General features: G+C 42.7%; 1 protein-coding gene across 1 annotated transcript in view; it reads left to right on the top strand.

The window, feature by feature from the left end:
* unc13bb (unc-13 homolog Bb (C. elegans)) overlaps window positions 1–20,496 on the top strand; it is a 91,970-nt gene that overhangs the window by 10,605 nt on the left and 60,869 nt on the right. The window contains exons 4-10 of the mRNA XM_030768098.1: window positions 2,132–2,231; window positions 8,590–8,707; window positions 9,055–9,178; window positions 10,899–10,972; window positions 12,423–12,480; window positions 14,274–14,278; window positions 14,452–14,687. Coding sequence (XP_030623958.1) covers window positions 2,132–2,231; window positions 8,590–8,707; window positions 9,055–9,178; window positions 10,899–10,972; window positions 12,423–12,480; window positions 14,274–14,278; window positions 14,452–14,687 — 715 coding nt within the window. The remainder of the gene's footprint in view (window positions 1–2,131; window positions 2,232–8,589; window positions 8,708–9,054; window positions 9,179–10,898; window positions 10,973–12,422; window positions 12,481–14,273; window positions 14,279–14,451; window positions 14,688–20,496) is intronic.

Genomic DNA, 20,496 nt, shown 5'->3' with positions numbered 1-20,496 from the left:
GTAGGGGTTTTTTTTTTTTTTTTCCTTGTTTAAAACATACCACTTAACCACCTCTGTTCCCATACACTTTGTAACCCCTCTGTCTGGAAAAAAAAAAAAAAAATGCAACAATAACAGCAGAAAACGATCGTGTTGTGGTAATTGTAGTAATAACAGTTTGTGCTTGTTGGTTCTCTTCTTGGCCGTCTGACAGTTCTTGTCCTCAGCAGTACGCTGGGCCTTTGTGAGTTTAGCTGTAATCTCGATTGCATTAGCTATCTGATTGTGTAGATTTTTTTTTTTTTTTTTTTTAATCCCAGTCCACCCCGTGCACTCGTCAGAGCAGAGCTTTGGACGGGCTGGTTAAAGGGGCTGGATTTTGAAGATGGGCACGTGTAGTCCCTCCCCCCTCTGGCAGGACGGGAAGAGAAAGACAGAGTATAGATTATGTCATAGGGCGGTTAAATCCGGCCCCGGGGCCGGGAGCAGAGCGTGGATGAACAGAGCGTGGTGGTCTGGGAAAGACCTTCTCTGACCGTTCCCCTTCAGACGCGGTCTGGCTCTGAGAGCAGACGTCAGGCCTCGGACAACTGCCTCGTTATTTCTGCTGTCGCTGCGGAGGGCATCGACGTTCTTAAAGCAATGCCGTTACCTCATTCAGTGTCACCACAGGTGGTTAAAACGGACGGCCTCGTTTCCTCCACCCCGCGCCTGATCACGTTTTTCTCACTGTGTGCATTTTCAGTCTGCGTTTGAGTTTTTGTTGCTTGTGCATGCATGCATGTGTATATGTGTGTGCGTGCGTGCGTGCGTGCATATATGCGCTTATGTGTATGAGTGCATACATACTTGTGTGTGTATGTATGTGTGCGTGTGTACATGCGTGCGTGCATATATACACTTGTGTGTACATGCATGCATACATACGTGTGTGTGTGTGTGTGTATGTATATGTGTGTACATGCGTGCATGCGTGTGTGCATATATACAGTTGTGTGTATATGTGCATACGTACGTGTGTGTGTGTGTGTGTGTGTGTGTGTGTGTGTGTGCATGCGTGCGTGCATATATACAGTTGTGTGTATATGTGCATACGTACGTGTGTGTGTGTGTGTGTGTGTGTGTGTGTGTGTGTGTATGTATATGTGTGTGCATGCGTGTGTGCATATATACAGTTGTGTGTATATGTGCATACGTACGTGTGTGTGTGCGTGTGCAGGCTGAGACTGATGGAGCGCTGAGGGTTTGGTCTCCTGTTTGAGGCTCCTGTCGGAGATTACTGAGGTCGCTGCGATGGTGGGGGAGGGAAGCCAGACTAATCCTCTCTCACCAGCAGCCTTACTGCACACTGCCTGCGTTAAGGCAGCCTTACTGCACACTGCCTGCGTTAAGGCAGCCCTACTGCACACTGCCTGCGTTTAGGCAGCCTTACTGCACACTGCACACTGCCTGCATTTAGGCAGCCTTACTGCACACTGCCTGCGTTTAGGCAGCCTTACTGCACACTGCCTGCGTTAAGGCAGCGTTCAGCCACATGTGCACTCATGGCCTTTCCTGATGCTCATCGGCTCTGAGCTCTGCACGTGTTAACGAAATAGTAATATTAAAAGTCTAATGGGCCCAGAAGTCATTTAATTTTTTAAGACAAGCCTGATTGAATTTGCTCATTGAGCTCTGTTTTTGGTGTGTTGTAAATCTTTCAACATGTTCAGTTGCAGGATCAATGTTTAGTGCACAAGCAAGCAAAGATCTAAGAAGAAATGTCGTGTGTTGTGAGCATGTTTGTGTTACATGCACTTTGTCTTATATGTTTGATGGATTCTCGGAATAAGTTCTAACAGAGAAACACTTTCAAACTGTGTTGCTTTGCAGCATCTCCTTGTATCCCAATTTTCATCTGAACAGTTAAATTTTTACTTCCAGAACATTCCCACTGAGCTGTGTGTCCAACCCCCGGGGCTGCTGTATACAGTCCAAAGTTATATTCTTCATATGTTAGAGGCAGGATTCCAAATGAGTAAATGAATTAAAAAAAAAAAAAAAAAGAATCAGTATTGTTACAATGTAACTGAATACTGAAATAATAAACCAATGGCTGCATGTGAATGAATAATTAATCACATTTTCTCTTTCTCTTTTCTTTCATTTCCAGATAAATTCAATGCGTATGTGACCCTGAAGGTTCAGAATGTGAAGAGCACGACCATCACGGTGCGGGGAGACCAGCCATGCTGGGAGCAGGACTTTATGTTGTAAGTCACCAGCACCGATCTTATCACGTCATCTGCCATTTAAAAATGCAGGTCCCGCATCAAATGGCAAGTCATGCATTGACGCTAAAAAAAGAAAAGAAAAAAAAGGAAAGAAAAAAAAAAAGGATGTTGAGTTTTGGGAAAGACCCTGCAAAGTAGCCATTAGATAAACAGAAGACAAAAAAAAACAAACAAACGTCTGATAGCTTGAGCCATTAAAAAAAACCAAAAAACCAAATTCAAATTCCTCCTGATCCTCATTGTACTGCTCTTTTTGTGAATGTGAGGAGAGTGATTGAAAGTATTCTTAAAACTGTATGTACTGTGACCATCCAGAAATCAAATTACACTCTGCTATGAATTTTAGGCCGTGGCATTGTCTCCACTGTCTACCATGTCTCAGTCATATTTGGCTGGGACAGGCTCCCAGTCCTATACTGGTCATTGGCCATTGGGCTAATGGGGTGGACTGGCTGTTAGAGAGAGGGGTGAGGAGATAAGATGCAGATCTTCCCCAGCATTGTCACGACTCAGGGTCTTTTCCAGCTTTTATTGTCTCTCTAATGTCCCTTCTCTTGGCTGTGCGTTTAACAGTGCTGATTATCAGCCTTGATGTCCCTGTGCCGTCTCAGACCGGAGCTTATCAAACTCTAGCATCTAGCACCTGCTAGTCCGGTCATTAATGTGTGTGTGTGTGTGTGTGCGTGTGCGCGCGTGTGTGAGAGTGCCGTGTGTGTGTGTGTGTGTTTATGTTTCTGTGTGTGCTGTGTGTGTGTCTGTGTGTATGTGTGTGTGTGTGTGCGCGTGCTGTTGTTCCTTCTGTGTTCTGGGCCATATCAGCAAGTCTGAAGTCTTCTAGAACTTTCCCAGTTTGCTGTGGTTAAATGTCCCGTCGTTATTGAGTTTACGTACCCACCTGCCACAGTGAGTCAACTTCAGCGTGACTGCACAAATCAATTAAAGCCAAGAATACGGTCGATTTGACCCAAGTCCCTGCCCCGGTTACACCTGTCACTCAGACAAAGTGAACGGTGAGAGGAGACGCAAGTCAGGCTGGCACGTCGACAGCTGGCACTGAGCTCAGCTTTGCCATGCCCGCTCTGACACTCTCCCCGAGCAAACGTGGCAGCCCCTGTCCCTTTCCTGGAAAGGGTTTTTTTTTTTTCTTTTCTTTTTTTTTTTTTTTCGTCCCCACCTCTGACAGGTGTGTTAATTCGAGGAGGGAAATTGACTCGCGGCTTACATCCTGTTCTCACACTGTGTATTCATTTACCAGCTGTGATTAATATCCTTCTGTTTGTTTAAGCACAAACCTTGTCCCCCTTTTAACACGTTCGTGTCAAACATGAGATCTTCACCGTTGTGATGCGTGTGCCTGCACACCCATGCCTTTGTCTGTGTGTGTCTGTGTCTGTGTCTGTGTCTGTGTGTGTGTGTGTGTGTGTCTGTGTGTCTGTGTGTGTGTGTGTGTGTGTGTGTGTTTGCATGTTAAAATGACTGCAGACATAGTGTGATATGCATTTTCAAAAGGCTCTCTCACATCAACAGTTCTCTGTTATTTTTAATCTCTCATGAAATCCCTAACTGATGCCTCAGCTTTAAAAAACAAAACAAAAGAAAAAACAAAATAACACAAAAACAGACAAGTCATTTTTTTAAAATTGTGCTGAATAATGTAAATACTGAGCTATCACATTAGAAAAGTCATGGCATATCAAATGTTCCACATGAACATCTTTATGACCTGTTAGAAAGTTAGAATTTACAGTAATGTCATGCTTGAAGGTTACTGTCAGTGATACTTCCTGTTACATCTTGTTTGTTTACCTGTGCTTCATATTTGTGACCACACTTTGAATAGAAACAGGTGGGAATTTAGAGGCCACACCCCACATGGCAGAACACAGACTGATGCTCACAATGAGAGAGAAAAAAAAAAGAATGTGTTTAGATTAGAATTTATATGGCCAAGAGACATTTAGCATACCCAAAACACCCCCATATTCAGACTCATTTAACTGTCAAATAGCCATGACCAGTCATTTCCCAGCTCTGCGTGTGTGTGTGTGTGTGTGTGTGTGTGTGTGTGTGTGTGTGTGCACTGGGACCTGGGTATGCATTCAAATACACAGCTGCCAGTTTGTCTGGATTTGTGTAAAGTTACCTCAGTGTTGTTTTGAAAAGAATCATTCACTGTCTGAAACGTGTTACCAAAGTGTCAAATGTTACCAGGTGATTAGTTTTATTTTCTGTCTTCTTTTGTTTGTTTGTTTGTGTTTTGTTTAATGAACAAAATTCCATTTGCAGAGTACAAAACTAAATTGCATTGTGCTTGTGACATTTCTCAATGAGTATTCCAGTCATACCATTTGCATTGTTTTGTTCATTCAGTCACGCTTAGCTTCTTGGCAGTGTCTCTGTGCACCTCTGTAAACTAGTCCAACAAGTTATGCAGATCTCTCCTAACAAAGAGTAGACCAAATTCACAGAACTAAACCTCGGTTTAGGATAACGCTGTTTTTTGTTGTTGTTGTTTAGAAACATTCTCTTTTAAGTAACATTGAGATGAATTCTACATCAAAGACTCACTTTCCATTCGACCAACAGTTACATTAACGGAGTCGATGTCATTTACCTAAACATGTCTGCCTTTTTTCATGTCTGAAAGAGAAGAAGATTGTTTTGTGTGACAGAGCGGCTTGGAAAGAGGAGCTGACAAAATTGTTTTAGCAGTGGGGTCTTGCTAACGACCCCCCCCCCCCCTTTCCGCCCCCCCCCGGGGATGCCCTGCTGTCCTCCTGAGATCATCGACCTGGCAGAGGCTTCTTTGATCCATCCAAGCTTTTGTGTTGTACATCTCTGCTCTCAAGGGAGTGTTTGAAAGCCATATTGAGCCCAGTGTTGGCTAATAAGATAACATCCCAGCTCCCCCCCCCCCCCCCCCAAGAAACTCTATCAGGCCACGTGGTCTCAAGACAAAAAAGCATGAGCACACACAGATTACAGGCTCCTTTAGATCTGTATATGACCTCCAGCCCAATCTTGGGAGGGGGTTTTGTTTTGAATGAAGCTGTAAACTAACCCACATGCTATGGTACATTCTGCCGGATTCAGTCTGGCTTCAGATTCACGTATGACTGGGACGGCATTTTGCATTACTCTGCCACGTCACTCTGCGTTCCATCCTATTCCTGTTTTTAATCTGCTGGTGAACAGAGCCGGTTTCAAAAGTGATACAGAAGGTTTGGCAGTTCATTATCAGATAACTTAACGAAGTGGCCTGAATATGTGAAAGGAATTGCACAACTGAACCTGATCAGACTGTGACAGCTGGATGGTTGAGATTGCCCAGATATCTGAGATACCTCTTTTGTTTGTTTGTTTGTTAGTTTTCTGTTATAAAATGGTATGTGATATTAAAAGAGGCTAGTATATTTTTCCTCTTCTTCTTTTTTTTATTTTATTTTATTTTTTTGTTTGTTTAAATCTTCATGTTTCAGTGACTCTATTGGGCCGCAAAAAAAGGGCAGTGTCTCCATAGCAACCTATCAATTAGTAATTACTCTTTCCCTAGCCCTATGCTCTGGCGTGTTTAGGAAAATAAAGGATAAATGCAGAAAAACAAACGATGTTTTCTGTATCGTCTTGCCCCTGTGGGCTGGGTTGGATAGTGGTATTGTGTGTGTGTGTGTGTGTGTGTGTGTGTGTGTGTGTGTGTGTGTGTGTGTGCGCGCTGGGGGCGGTGGGGGGAGGTGGTGTGTTGGGCGTTTCATCCCCACCACACTTTACAAACAATTGAAAGCTTTAAATGAATAATGAATGAATGGATTTCTAAACCCTGCGCTTATGATGCGGCTTTTGTGAGCACTTTTTGTGTTCTCTATTTATACCTCAGACAGGAGCAGATAAAAGCATGGTTTGTCTGATTCATGTGTATGGGGGGGGGGGGGGGGGGATGCTTTTCCTATTAGCAAGAAAAAGGTTTGTAACTGTTGACTGGAGTCATGCCAGGTTTGGTGCAGCGTCTTGCCTGTATAAATTCTGTGTCAATACACGGAGTCGTGCACAATGTTTCCCCTTTTAGCCAGCCACTTTACAGTATTAGTCTGTAGCCAAAAAAACCCCAAAACAAACAAACAAACAAACAAACAAAAAAACCCCAAATGCACAGTGTTTAATAGGGTCACGCTTTATTAGGGTGAAATGCATTGTAAGTGCACAGTTAATGGTTTTGTAATTCTAAGCAAATACACAATTATAAATAATGATTCGTGGTTGAGCATCAATACGTGTGTCTAAAAAAAAACCTTTTTCCCTTATGCTTGTGTTCATGCTTCTGTATGATGGCGTGTCAGATTAAAAAAAAAGAAACGTGACAGATATATTTGAGCAAATACTTTCTTCGTCTGCTTCCTATTATTATTGTTATTGTCATTCTTCTTTTTATTATTATTATTATTATAAACTGATTATATCAGGTATATCCCACATAGAAAGTCTTTCTGCTCTGCATACACAATGGCTATGTTTTCATGGCTTTAATCTAGCTGTCTATCTGTGAGTACATACATATATACGTATACCTATATTAAGGGTGTGCATCTCTCACTTATAAGATGACCCCACACGTATCTAGATACACGGGCTACGATACAATTCAGGGACGTTACATTTTAATATGGAACGATTCGGTGCGGTGCGATTCGATTCGATTTGATCAAACGTGCTATAGATGCCGTGGTTACCTTAGACCTCGCCGACTTGTGGCTAAGTTGTGGCTGGATATCGGTGCTAATTATCCGTGTCTTGTATCATCTGTTCTTCCGTGTGCTGGCTGCACTAGCATCCACAGATGCCTCGTCGCCAGCACAGGTTCCACCATGCCGTCTGCTAAGATTTGTCGTGCTACCGTTGTACCTAATCGCTGTTCTACGGACCTTATAAATGGCCAGACTTAAGTCCAAATTTCCTTCCTTCTTATAAAATCCCATTGTCCTCCAAACTTTGTCCAGATTTTAGATTTGATGGTGCACTGTAAACTGTGTCAGCGTTGTCGGACGCCCTTGTGTTTACCTCGCAAGCAAGGCTAACTTTACTCTCGTAAAAAGGAAAAGGTCAACGCCAGACACTGTGCAGATTTATTAGCGAATGAGAGGCGGTCATTATTGTTTTGAAAGTAACATGACTTGTAAGGTTAGATAAGTGAGTCTTCCGCAGCAGCTAAATGCTAAAGTAGAATTAGCAGCACAGCTTCAGTCAACCGATTCGTAATTTTAGAATCGGGCCAGCGATGGTACATTTAGACTAATCCAGGGGTCCGCGTATCGGTGTAGTAGCATCGTTAACACTAAAACCGGTTTCCGATTCGTATCGGTGAATCGTTACAGCCCTAATATATATATATAAAAATACATAATATTACATATGAATATATATATATAGATATATATATATATGTATATATATATATATATAGATATATATATAGATAGATAGATATCTTACATATATGATGTATGTGTGTGTGTATATGTACATTTATACACACACACACGCACGCACATCCATACATACAGTGAAGAATACAGGTCACTGAAAGGTTTGAGGGAGTAATTTTGACAACACATGTCTGGTGAATGGTGTGCACTGTATAAAGGAAACATTAAAAGCTTTGGTGCTCATTATTTCTGAATATCAGCAAAGAAAGTCAGCGTGAAAAAAGGCACACTGAGAGGTACATTAATGGCAGCTTTTCATTTATTTATTTACTTATTTTATGTTTTTTGGAACATGGCCTTGCGTACAAAGCCGAAACACTAATTCAGGAGGTGGGCTGAGACACTGAAACATTTCTGCTTTGTGTTTATGAGGTTCGTTGCTTCTCTGAATGATGTCACGACTGCACCTGGGACCTTTAAAAACTCTGAAACCTACAGAGTTGGTAATCAGCCCGTCTCTTTTATGTGTGCCCGAAAGCGCCTTCCCTCCCCCTAACCTCTTTTGTTTGTCTCCAAGAAGCACAGTTCGTAATTAAGTACCCTAGAAACGGGGAATATGTAAATCAGAGTGTGTCATCATTCCATTTCAGATAAAGGTGAGGGAGAGTCCATTTTAATGAATCAAAAGAGGCCTGTAGATTAGCTGTGTGTGTGTGTGTGTGTTTTTTGTTTCAGTAACACTTTGTTTTCTTCTCTCTAATGGATAAACGTTTCTAATCGTCTCTCAGCTCTTGCTGAAGAAATAAGACTGCAGCATTCGTTATATTTATAGACTCTTATGCACCGCATACGTTTTCAAATTCCGAGACATGTTAGCAGTTGTGAGAAAGTCAAAGAACCTTCCTTTTGACTTATTTCAGCGAGATCAACCGGCTGGACCTGGGCCTTATTGTGGAGGTGTGGAACAAGGGCCTTATCTGGGACACAATGCTAGGAACAGCCTGGATCCCACTAAAGAGCATACGACATTCCGAAGAGGTGTGTGGATCGTTCACAGAAGCCCGCACTCACTCACAGACAGAAACACATACACACACACACACACACACACACACGCACAGAGCAATTATACAGCTACAACATGTTAACCTTACTAGATGCAATAGACTTGCTCGCAGACTGTAATGTGATAGTAGTGTTACAGCAGGACTGTTAGCACAAAGAGTGCAGCTCTCTCTCTCTGTGTCTCTCTCTCCCTCTCTCTCTCTCTCTCTCTCTCTCTCTGTCTCTCTTTCTCTCTCTCTCTCAATGTCTCTCTCTCTCTCTCTCTCTGTCTCTCTATGTCTCTCTCTCTCTCTCTCTCACTGTGCCACTTTCTGAAAAAGGAGGGTCCTGGTGACTGGACTTTTCTGGACTCTGAGGTTCTGATGAAAGCAGATGAGATTTACGGCACAAAGAATCGGACGCCCCACCGAGTCCTGCTGGACACACGCTTTGAGCTGCCCTTTGGTGAGTCTCCCAGAGTACCGTTCACCCTTCACAGCTGCATTCACCGTTCTCCGTCCCTGTTATACAAACCCTAACTGGCCCCTTCCTCAGCCTGAACTTACACACACTCCATGTTACTGTCTGGACAAAACATTGCAGAGGGCTGAAATGTCTTTTTTTGTCTAATACATGGAGCGAATATTGAATGGGAATGAATAGCTTTTGGATGGAGGATTGACCGTTCTGCTGGCCACTTTGATGTGAGCAGCTCAGGGATGTGGAGAGCTCTCCATTGATTTGCTTAAATGTCATTGGGTTTGAATGAGTCCCAGTCAGGCAGGGACCCTCCCCTTCACACGGCTATTATCTGACATGTCCAAGGCAATCTCCATGTCTGTGCGAAGGCCTGAGAGAAGACCAGTCTGGCCTGAGCAGTAAGACAGAGAGACAGACAGGCAGACAGACAGACAGAAAGAGGAAATGAGAGAGAGAATAAGAGATAATACGCTGGTGAGTCATTAACTGACTGATAGTTGTTGTGTGGATTCATGGTAAAAGCATGCTTTAAGGGCCTACCGCTCAGAGACATTCATGGTGAAGAGATGGACTAGAATGTTAGAAGTCCACACACACTGATCTGGGTAGTGATCATACTGAGGGATGTTATTCAGCGTAAGAGGTTCATGCTTTATGAGCTGTGTGTGTGTGTGTGTGTGTGTGTGTGTGTGTGTGTGTGTGTGTGTGTGTGTGTGTGTGTGTGTGTGTGTGTGTGTGCGCGTGCATGTGCGTATCTGTGTATGTGTGTGTCTGTGCTCTGTGTGTGTGTGTGTGTGTGTGTGTGTGTGTGTGTGTGTGTATGTGTGTGTCTGTGCTCTGTGAGTGTGTGTGTGTGTGTGTTTGTTGTGTGTGTATCTGTCCTCGGCCCTGTGCACCATTGATCTCATTCATAAAGCATTACCGTTTCATCTGAGTCCTTTGAAGCTTTGGCCTTTATACCAAACTTACTCCTCAGCATCCAGTGTTCTCTCCAAATCTCTCACTGTCACGTGACTCAACATCAGCCTGATGTAATACACTCCCCTTCAGCCAATCAATGTCCACTGTCTCACTGGGCTTTTTCTTAATGGTTTTTAATGCAAACGGATGTATGCATCAGCTTCTCCGAGGGACTTTCTCATTCCTGAAAGCGAAAATCTGATTTGTGAAGGACAAAGCATCAAAGAAGTTATAAAAGTAGTTTATAAAAATAAATTAAGAACGGAGTAGCCATAACAATGACACATTATCGGTGCAGTACTCAGAGTTCAGTATGTAACTGCTGTGGAAATACTTTTCAGAGGTGTTGCTTAGTTATGATTCAGAGAAGAGATAATAATAATGAAAAAATAAGACTGCTTTATATGAAACAGTCTTCAGTTAAAGTATCCGACAGCTGGCCTTACCTACGGTTAGCTACAGTAACCTTAAGGTCTTTCAACCCCACAGAAACAAATTTAAGTTCAGACATTTTTTTTTTTTTTTTTATGCGAAATGCGAAATTGCCTCTTTGGTCTGCACTCTAGAAACCATGACACATCAGGGAGGCAGGACACTTACTTTTCCACTCTTTGCTAAGTTGTTCATGATATATTTAAAAGGTCTGAGATCACAGTCCTGGCCGTGAGGAAGGCAGTGTAGTGTTTTGTGTCAGGCAGTGCGGACAGGATGGAGGAGGATCTGATCAGTGTTTCCTCTCCATCAGACATCCCTGAAGAAGAGGCCCGTTACTGGACCGGCGAACTGGAGAGAATTAATACCATGGGAATGCATGAAGGGGTAAGTTCTCGACAGGACCCTAAGACATCAGTCTAACAGTTTACATTATTTAATCACTCTGCCAATAGATATAAAATATAGAAGCAAGAGATATCCAGATCCATTGATGAAATTTATGTTGGAAACATGTGCATAATTTGTTTGTGATTAGTTTTGTTTGTTTTTTGAAATTGCTTTTAGGATACCTGTGTTTTGCGTATGAGACTGTTTTTTGGGGGTTTTGGGTTTTTTTTGGGAGGGGGGGCAAATTTTAGCGCAGACATTGTTTCAGGACTTATCTTGTAAAATGCTGAAGGACACACAGTGCTGAGATTTGAGGGGAGGTGAAACAGCGGTCTGACACGGCTGATGATTCCTCTGTCTGTGTGTTGTGTCCACTCTCTCTCCTCCCACACACACACACACACACACTCTGGCAGGGTGACAGAGCAGAGGAGCTTTGGTATGGTAATGGCATGGGTGTGCTTTGAGCTCTGAGAGTCACTGCAGTGTTCAGAGGTGACTGACTGACTCAGGTTCACACACACTGAAAGGGGAAGTTCACCTTTGTTGTCATTACAGGGTCAGAGACTGTTCCCTCCTGGTAATTAAATTGCCATGGAGACCCAACCACACCCCCCGCCCCGCCCCGACCCGATACGATACTATCATTAAACCAATATTTTTCTTATTTACATTTTGAAATTCAGCAAGGTTCTCAAATAAGGAGAGTTTGTTTTGCATCAAGTCATTAAGGTTATCCAACTGTCACAGGTGAGAGCAGATCAAGTGAAAACAGCTACATACCATGCTTTATGTAGGTTTTTGATTGTAAAACCATCCAAGTTACCGACAAAAACCCAGTTAATGTTTGAAGTGAAATGAACTTCCCCTTTTAAACAGTGTAATCTTTGGGCTTTTACGGGGGCAGAAACATGCCTGTAGACATGAGACGTGTGTCGCTGTTAAATTTAAAATGGACAACAACAGTGAAACACCGAAGCCCCTTGTCTGAGTCACGTCACAGTTTGAAACGAGTGTAGTATTTGTGCATGCGTTTTCAGTGCTTTTCAGCAGAATCTGCCCTTTTCGGTTTTAGTAAAGATTGGGGAGATTTATAAAATGAAAGAGTGTTCTTTTTTTTCCCCTCTCTTTTTCTCTCTCTCTGTTCTATTTGGTGATACTCTCTGGATGTCGAGGACCATGACAAAATAATGAAAAGAAAATGTCAACAGCGATGCTGTTACAGATTACATAATTATTTTTGTTCTTGTTTTTTTTTTTTTTTTTTGCTTGAAGCAGCAAGAGGAGCAGAGCAGACACTGAGAATGGAGAAGATGACACTTTGACACACTTATGATTGTTCAGCTTTGTCTCTGAGTGATAGTTTCACTACGATGACATAGCATGTTTTTTAATGTTGTTGTTGTTGTTGTTGTTTTTTTGTTTGTTTGTTTTTTTATCTCCTCAGTACACTCTGCAGGATGAAGTCCAGAAGCGCCCATTGCCCTGTGCTGCATCTCAGTGCTGTGAGTGAAATTCTATGTCTCTTCCCCACTAGATGGCGATGTAGCATTACGCTTCGGAATCCAAACTGCTTGCTAATTGGTTAGATCACTTGGAGCAAACTGGCATTTCCACCAATTAAAGTAGCCTTAGGGGCCCATTTGAAAATGCATTTCTGCTGTAACACAGCAGCATCACACTTCATGTAATTTATCTGCTGATTGCTAAGCTCTCTATTGGCTTCTTGTATTGCAATCATTTAAATGTGCTTGTTTTGGACGTTAAGTACAATGTGGTGTCTAAAGGCTCCCAGATACGATACGACAGACATGTATGCTACATTGGCTTGTAATGGCGACTATCTAAGCATTTGTCAAGAAGGAAATGTTTTAAGATAAACTGAGAAATGCTATAAAAAAAACCCAAAAAAACAGAAAGAAAACGAAATGTCGTCGAATTTCAGTGAAATTCATGGTGAGAGCTGAGGTTTTGTTTTTTGGCGCCGTATCCCTCCTTTCACTTTGATGTTTAAACTCCCACCAGGCAACTATTTTGGATGGGCCCATCCACAAAGTATGTAAACTTGTATTTTTACCAAATCTGCTTCTCATATTTGCCCTACATATTTGCCCCCTGAAGCTCTCCCTTTGCCCCCAAAGCTTCCCAGCTTTCATGCCTGCTCTTTTCAGCTTGTATAGATCGCTCAAAGACATCAGGCATTGCCTCTCACACAAATATTTGACCTCTTCCCATTTCTCTCTCTCTCTCGCTCTCTCTCTCTCTCTTATTTTTTGTGCATATGCACTTACCAGTACATACCCTGAAAATTTAAATGAGTTCTTAAAAGGAACAATGAATGCTCTTGAAAGTTCAGGCAAAACATTTCATAATTGAAATACAGTCTATAATGTCCTATTTGTTCGCCAAGACACAATCAGCATTGACAGTCATTGCCTGTGGTAATCGTATTAAGGCTCTGGACAGAGAACAGAGCGATACTAACATCAGGTCAGCTTGGTTCCTGGGGAATGAAGTATCATAAAATCAAAGTTTAGGCTTAGCCATCAAACTTATCAGTGCTGTGTGATAGAAGCTACCTTGCCTCTGCCCTTCAGCGGGGAAAAGCAGTCCAAGGTCAGTGACGCACTCAGCAGAGGTTGTATGAATCCTGAAGTTACACCTAAATGAAAACAAGTCATAGTTAGTTTGAGTTAGCCCCGCCCCTCCCCAACACCTTTGTTAAAACACAGTTTTGCTGATACATGGTTAAAAAAATTTGTATTGTGCAACTTTTTTTTTTTTTTACTATGTAACGTTCTGTTATACTGTATGGCCCATATTACTTATTTCAACATGACTGTTGTTTATCTCATTTGCTTGGAGCAATGAATTGCATGAATACTGCAGCTCAATCCCTCGTGTTGTAAAGCATGAACTTGCTCCTTTGACTCCCAGCATCCCTTGTGACCTCTTCCATTGAGAAGGCTAGGAAACAAACCTCGTACCATACCTCCTAAGTTTACACATATATATCCCTTATGGGTGAACGTTTGTGTGTGCCCCTGTACTTTGAAGTCTAACTGCGTTTGTGTACCTGTTTTAATCATTTGTCTCAGATTATTATTGCGTGTCTGTGTCTACCTATCTGTCTCTGTGTGTATGTGTCTGTATATTTGTCTGTCTGTCTGTTCTTGCTTACGTGTGCTTAAACAGATATGTCTTTATTACATTCTATGTGTGAGTCACACTGTCACTAGTATTCACTGTCACATTATTCTAATGGTTGAAACTCATTGCTAAGTTTCCCCTATGAGAGTGTGCGTACAGTGCACTACCGGGATTACGAGCAGGATTAAATTGAGAGTTTTGGAGAAATTTTGGAGCCTGTGAATGTAAACCAGTTTGATATGTTAGCTTTCTAGGTAACAAAAGGACTTACAACATAACAGGTTACCTTTACCTTTACTCCAAAGATTTATTTCTTGTTTACTAAGTTTCTCTTGACACATCTCACAGCCTTGGACGACCTCGACAGTGCGGTAGACGATCGAGACAGCGACTACCGAAGTGAGACCAGCAACAGCCTTCCCCCACGCTACCACACCACCTCCCAGCCCAACTCTTCCCTTCACCAGTACCCCATGGGCTCCCAGTTCCAGCACCACGGCGACTCCTGCACAGACTCCGTGCACAGCTTTGACTTGGATTACAGGGATCACCACGGAAACAGGTAGAGGTTCAGATTTCAAACAAGCACATGCTCTTCAAAAGCATGCCCAAATTCAAACATATCTCGCAGACCAAACTTTGTACAAACTTGGCTGTAGGTTCTCTTTCTTTGAAATATTTGGCCTTCCTTTGAAAATTCTCATCTAAGCAGAAGTTCCCTCTCAAAATTTCCGGATGTCCGATTATCCATAATCTCGTAAGTCACGACCTTTCACAACAGTCACCTTAGTCGAGAGCGAGTGAACCAGTCACCTGCTCTCCATGATGTAGGAAGTCAGTCAGAGTGTATTTTAGTCCTAGTAGTTCTGTGATATGTACTATCATCAAGCAATGCAACAGGCTTAGAAGAGGTCACTATTTGCTTTAAATTCAACCCCATGTTTGCAGTTGAGAGAGAGAGAGAGACAGAGTAACCATGTGACACGTGGTCACCAGCCATAACTTGGGAAAGCCCTGTTATTTTTGTTCTGTGTGAAAAGGTCCCTTTGGCACTTCAGTATGTAGTTCATTCAGCATTTCAAAAGACCTCTTTCGGGGGTTGTTTGCTCTTGTTTGTTTGTTTTTTTATCTGTGTGTCTGTAGTCCAAACCAATTGAAACCCAAACACTGGTTTTCTCTCGTGAGTTGGGGAATTTGCAAATTATTTGCTGACATGAATGGTTATTAAATTATGCTTACTGGTCATTTAAAGTTTGAATTTAGATTGGGACATCGCGATATTTAATTAATTTTTATTCAATACATCTAAGCTCCACCAAGGTTGAACTTAAAATTGCATCTCTCTCTAACAGAAACATTTTGGGTTGAAAACCATGATAGACATTGATATTAGTCAGTGGACAAAATAAGAGATGACCATTGAATCTGTTACTTCTCATGCAGGGCACTGAGTGGATTAAAACACTTAGTGCACATGATTTCCTTGTGGGAAACATGTGGTTCTCTGAGATTGTGGATAATCTTAGTCTATGTGGGACGATAGAAAGCTGATCCGGATAATTCTACTGCATCAGGAAGTCCAAAACTGTTCCGCAGCTAGGAAAATTGATAAAGCTTGTTTGTTCTTGGGATGCACCATTATGTTTTCTTTGACAGATTTGTTCACAAATGGCATTTTTCTGTCATAAAAGCACATCTATTCAAGCAAGTTGCTACGATCCAGAAAACCAACCAAACTCTTGACTGTAGATATCCAGGACTACATTGTTTCTCATTTTTCATGCTCATGTACCAGTATGTCTTTGTCCTAAACATCCTCGTTTCAGTTCTGGATATAACAACAAATTAAAAGCAATAAAACTGACACCCAGTCCAGCTCACCAGTTATTTTTCCAATGCGCTTGTCAAAAAAATGTATGTTTTTTGCACACTGTCAGTCCTTGTCATGTTGTTATTTCTGCCGGCTTCTGTACTGTCTTCTTACTTTTTTTCTCTCTCTTTTTCTCTTCTTCAATTTTTTCCCCTCTTGTTCCTTTTTAATTCATTGCATGATCTGTGCCAGAACTCCAAATCAGAGAGGCAGGGTTAGAATCATACCTGTAGATTCAGGCATGGGTGTGGAGGATTGGGAGGCCAAATACAGAATAAGGAATAAAAATGTCTTAGACGAGCTCTTTGGTAAGGAAGACGATCAGTGGCTTAGGGAGCATGACAACAAGAATGATATACTGCACATGGCGAGAACTTATAATGAACCCATTGACAGTCAACCGAAGACAGCTAGTAATGCTGTTTTGAGTTCAGCCTATCCTGAAGGTTATGAAACCATAGATCGGAGACGAAGGAAAAAGATCCGTGACCCAGGAGGGCTTAGTCACGCAGGTGTAGAGAACATAGCCGAAGAAATCTTTCCTCCTGATCTTGCGCTCCTTCGTCAGAAAAGAGGAGAGTTCGTTTTACGTCAAGTTGCAGAAATGGAGGAAGAGGATGAAAAGATGATGCCCTGCCTTAGACCATACAAGAATGGGTTGCTTTACAAAACCAGAATGTGGGCCAAAAACAAACTAGAAAACACCTTGGAAAACTATGTAGCTTATCAGGAGGAGGAGGCAGCCAGACTAAGAGAAAGCTTTGGCCGTGAGTCGGAGGGTTTCGATGAACTGCAATATTCCATGGGCTCTGAGGAGGAATTGGAAGAAATTGCCTCTCTTGCAGAGGCCCTCGGTTCTGAAGAACAGAGAAATTATGGTCGCTACAGATATGCCTCGTCTTATGGTGGCCACACTGAAAAACCTCAGGGTTTTCGTGATAAAAAAGGTGGAAAGGGTAAAATCGGTGGATGGGCCCCAGAGTCAATGCTATCTCCTGTGGAGGAGCCCAGTGATGAATATGTTGATCCTATGGATGAGCTACAGTGCCTAGTTGAAACTGTGTCGGAATATCTAGCTGAAAAAGAGGAGGAGATTAGCAAGTATGGATCCTTGCCGAAATCCAGCAAATCAAGGTTGTCTTCTCAGGGCAGTGCTAGAACTGAATCAGTGGGGGAGGATCCAAATATCACCTGTAAGGAAGCTAAGGAAGACTCCCTCAAAGATGGAAAGGAGATAAATCAGAGTGCTTCGTCTGAACAGGGAATGACAGGAGTGAAGAACGCTGTGAGCTCATTATTCAGCTCCCTTACTGATAAGGTTTCAGGTTCCAAGCAGCCCCACTCTAACTCTGCTGAAAATTCAGAAGGGTCATCTTCTGCTCCAAATAATTCTGGCATATCAAAACTGTTCTCCTTTATGCCCAAGACAAAAAGCCCCACACCGGTAGCCATTGTATCCCCTACTCAAGACTCACCTCCTCAGGGGAAATTTTCTATGCAGTCTTTATTGCCCTTTCAGTCATCTGACACCAGGTCACAAGAGGGGAACCAACAGACCACACTAGCAACAAGCGAGACTCAGAAAAACAGAGGTAATGCAACTACAGAGTTGTCTACAAGCCGGCAACCTTCCAGTACAGGAACAGTAAACTCTTTGGTGTTCTCAGGGGGGAAATTTGTGAATGGGCCAGCAAGAAGTAGTTCAAAAGATAACTCTCTAGAAATGACTGACCTTGATGTGAAGCTTAAGCTTCAAGGAGATAAGCTGAGTTTAAGTGGGAGTAGCAGCATATTTGATAAAACAGGTGGTGGGTATGAAGGTGCTGACTTTAAAGGGAAGATTGATTATAGAAAACCTGACATGGTGGGTGTGTCTCAGGAGACTTATCATACAACTGCAAATGTGAGACCCGTAGATCAAAAAGTATCATCAGATTCTGGATTTTTTGGACCTTTCAAAAAATCTTTCAGTTCCCTGATCTCACCAGTTCAACCTATGCCACCTCAGACACAGCAAGTCTCAGTTTTCCCAGTGTTCAGATCATCAGATGACATTAGAGATGTTAAGCATGAGAATGACTCGGCTCTTGGAGGAAAGCCAAAGGTTCCTTTCCTTTCCTCTGACAATATTTCTGCTCCACAGTCTCAAAAAACTGATGGGGGAATACTTTCTGGGCTCTTAAAATTTGCCTCTGGTGAAGATATCAGTTCACCCAAAAGTGCATCACAAAATCCAGTCAAAGCTGATAGCGTAGTGACTGCTACGGATAGTTCAATGCCCACTGCAAAACCTCAGATGCAAAACCGTGCTGGCCTTCTTGAAACACAGCCAAAGGGCAACACAGAAACTGGTTGGTTTTCCAGCCTTTTCAAGGTGGCATCAAATGAAAATGTACAGACCACTCCCCAGCAAGCCAACCAACCTATGGGCCAGAGTGTACAAACACCACAAGGTGGAAACCAGAATGTTGGCAGGGGTCAACAACAGAGCTTTCATAGCCAAATGCCCCTTAATCAGCAAATGCAGGCTAGACAAAATCCAGGGACAGCCGGAACCTTGCATGGTGCCCAACAGAAACCCTCTCAGCCTGAACCTCAAGGCTTACTTTCAGGTTTGTTTAAATCTGCTTCTTCTGAAGATGCATCAAGTGCTCAAGCTGGCTCTAATCAGCCTTCACAAGGAGGCTTGCTGTCTGGCCTCCTTAAATTTGCTTCAGCAGGTGATGTCTCACCTGGCAACCAGCAGTATCAGCCTTCATTGGTCAGTCAGCCAACTCAAGCAACTAATCCACAGGATAAACCAGGTGCATCTACTTCTTCTCAGTCGGGGGGCCTTCTCTCGGGGCTCTTGAGATTTTCCTCTGCAGAAAATGTGTCAACCAATGTTCAATCAGCCAATCAACAAAAAGATCCTGTGCTTAGTCAACCTCCTCAACAACAGCCAACAGGGACAACTCAGCAAGCAGCTCCTCAACAGGGAGGTATTTTATCTGGGCTTTTGAAATTCGGCTCAACTGACAGTCTTACTAGCAATCAAGCCATGACACCAAAACATCAACCACCATCTGCCAGCAGCCATCTCAATCAACAGCAATATTCCAGGCAGAAGATGAGCAGACAAGAGCAGACTTCTGGACCTCCTCAGCAGTCAAGAGTTCCTAGTGAGCAGTCAGATCAACACCAGATAGGAAAGCAAGATAGTTCTAGACAAAACCAAAGTGTTCCTCAACAAGCATCTCCTCAGCAAGGTGGCCTTCTTTCTGGACTCTTTAAGTTTTCATCCTCAGATAATGTATCTTCTCAGCCTGGAACATCTCAGCAGGTGAAACCACCTAATGAACAATCCAGTCAAATTCAGCCAAAAAGTCAGAATGTGCTCAGTGAAAACCAAAAATTTGGCCAAGATGTTTCCTCTCAACAGTCTACTCAGTCTGGTGGTATTCTTTCTGGGATATTCAAGAAGTCCTCTGAAAATGTTTCTCAACAGCCACAAACAGAGCCTAAGTTTCAGGAAAGCCAACAACAACCAAATAAACCTGTAACCTCAGGACAAAATCAGAATCATCCAACCCGGCAAGATACTTCAAACCAGCCAGGAATTTTGTCTGGGTTCTTAAGCAAGTTAACATTATCATCTGAAGAAGTATCTCAGGGAAGCCACACTCAACCTGATCAAAAGCAGCAACAACCAGTTTCAAACTCAGTTACAGAGAGGGTACAACAAACTCAGTTTCATAGGGGACCTCCACAACAAGTTTCTCAGGATCTTGATGCACAGAGAAATCAAACACCCCCTAGTCAGCAAGGATTTTTGTCTGGGCTGTTTAGTCGGAAAACTGCAGAGGAAGTGTCGTCATCCTCCAAACCAGTGGAAGCATCTAATCAGGATGGAGAACCAAAGCCAAATCCTGGGAGCTCCTCAGGTCTTCTTCACAGTATATTTAAAACGGGCTCAAATGAAAGGTCCACAGTGCCCTGCTCTGGAGGTAAGAATGTTGCAGAAAGTGGAATACACCATCCCAGGCATATAAGGGACTATCGTGAGAGTGTGCCTATCTTTAATGACGCAGATAGTTTAGACTTAAGGACATCTGCAAGTTATGCCAGATCACAACAGAATCGTGCTTCTTACTCTTCAAATAGTACTGGTCATTTACCAGGGTTGTACTCCCCACAGGACACTTTTTGCTCAAATCATACAGCGAACTTATCTTACAGCACAGAAAATCTTTACTCGCTCCCACCCAGGCTTCCCTCTCGTCCTGTGATGTCACAGCAATATCTAACTCATAGCACCTTATCATTACACAGTATACCTGAACAGCACGGTTATCAAGATCAAACATTTCCTTGTGCAAGTTATGGACCAAGCCCTAATGATGAGTACCCTTGGATTCAAGAGTCTGTTTTGTGGCAGGAGTTGAATGAACAGTCAATGGGTTACAACTCAGTGAACCTGGGATTCAGACAACCACCAGATGGCGCATCCATACCAGAATCC

This window comes from Chanos chanos, chromosome 3 (genome assembly GCF_902362185.1).
Source record: "Chanos chanos chromosome 3, fChaCha1.1, whole genome shotgun sequence".
Classification (NCBI taxonomy): domain Eukaryota; kingdom Metazoa; phylum Chordata; class Actinopteri; order Gonorynchiformes; family Chanidae; genus Chanos; species Chanos chanos.
Note: the sequence above shows the minus strand (reverse complement) of the source record. Positions and strands in the feature narration are given on the sequence as shown.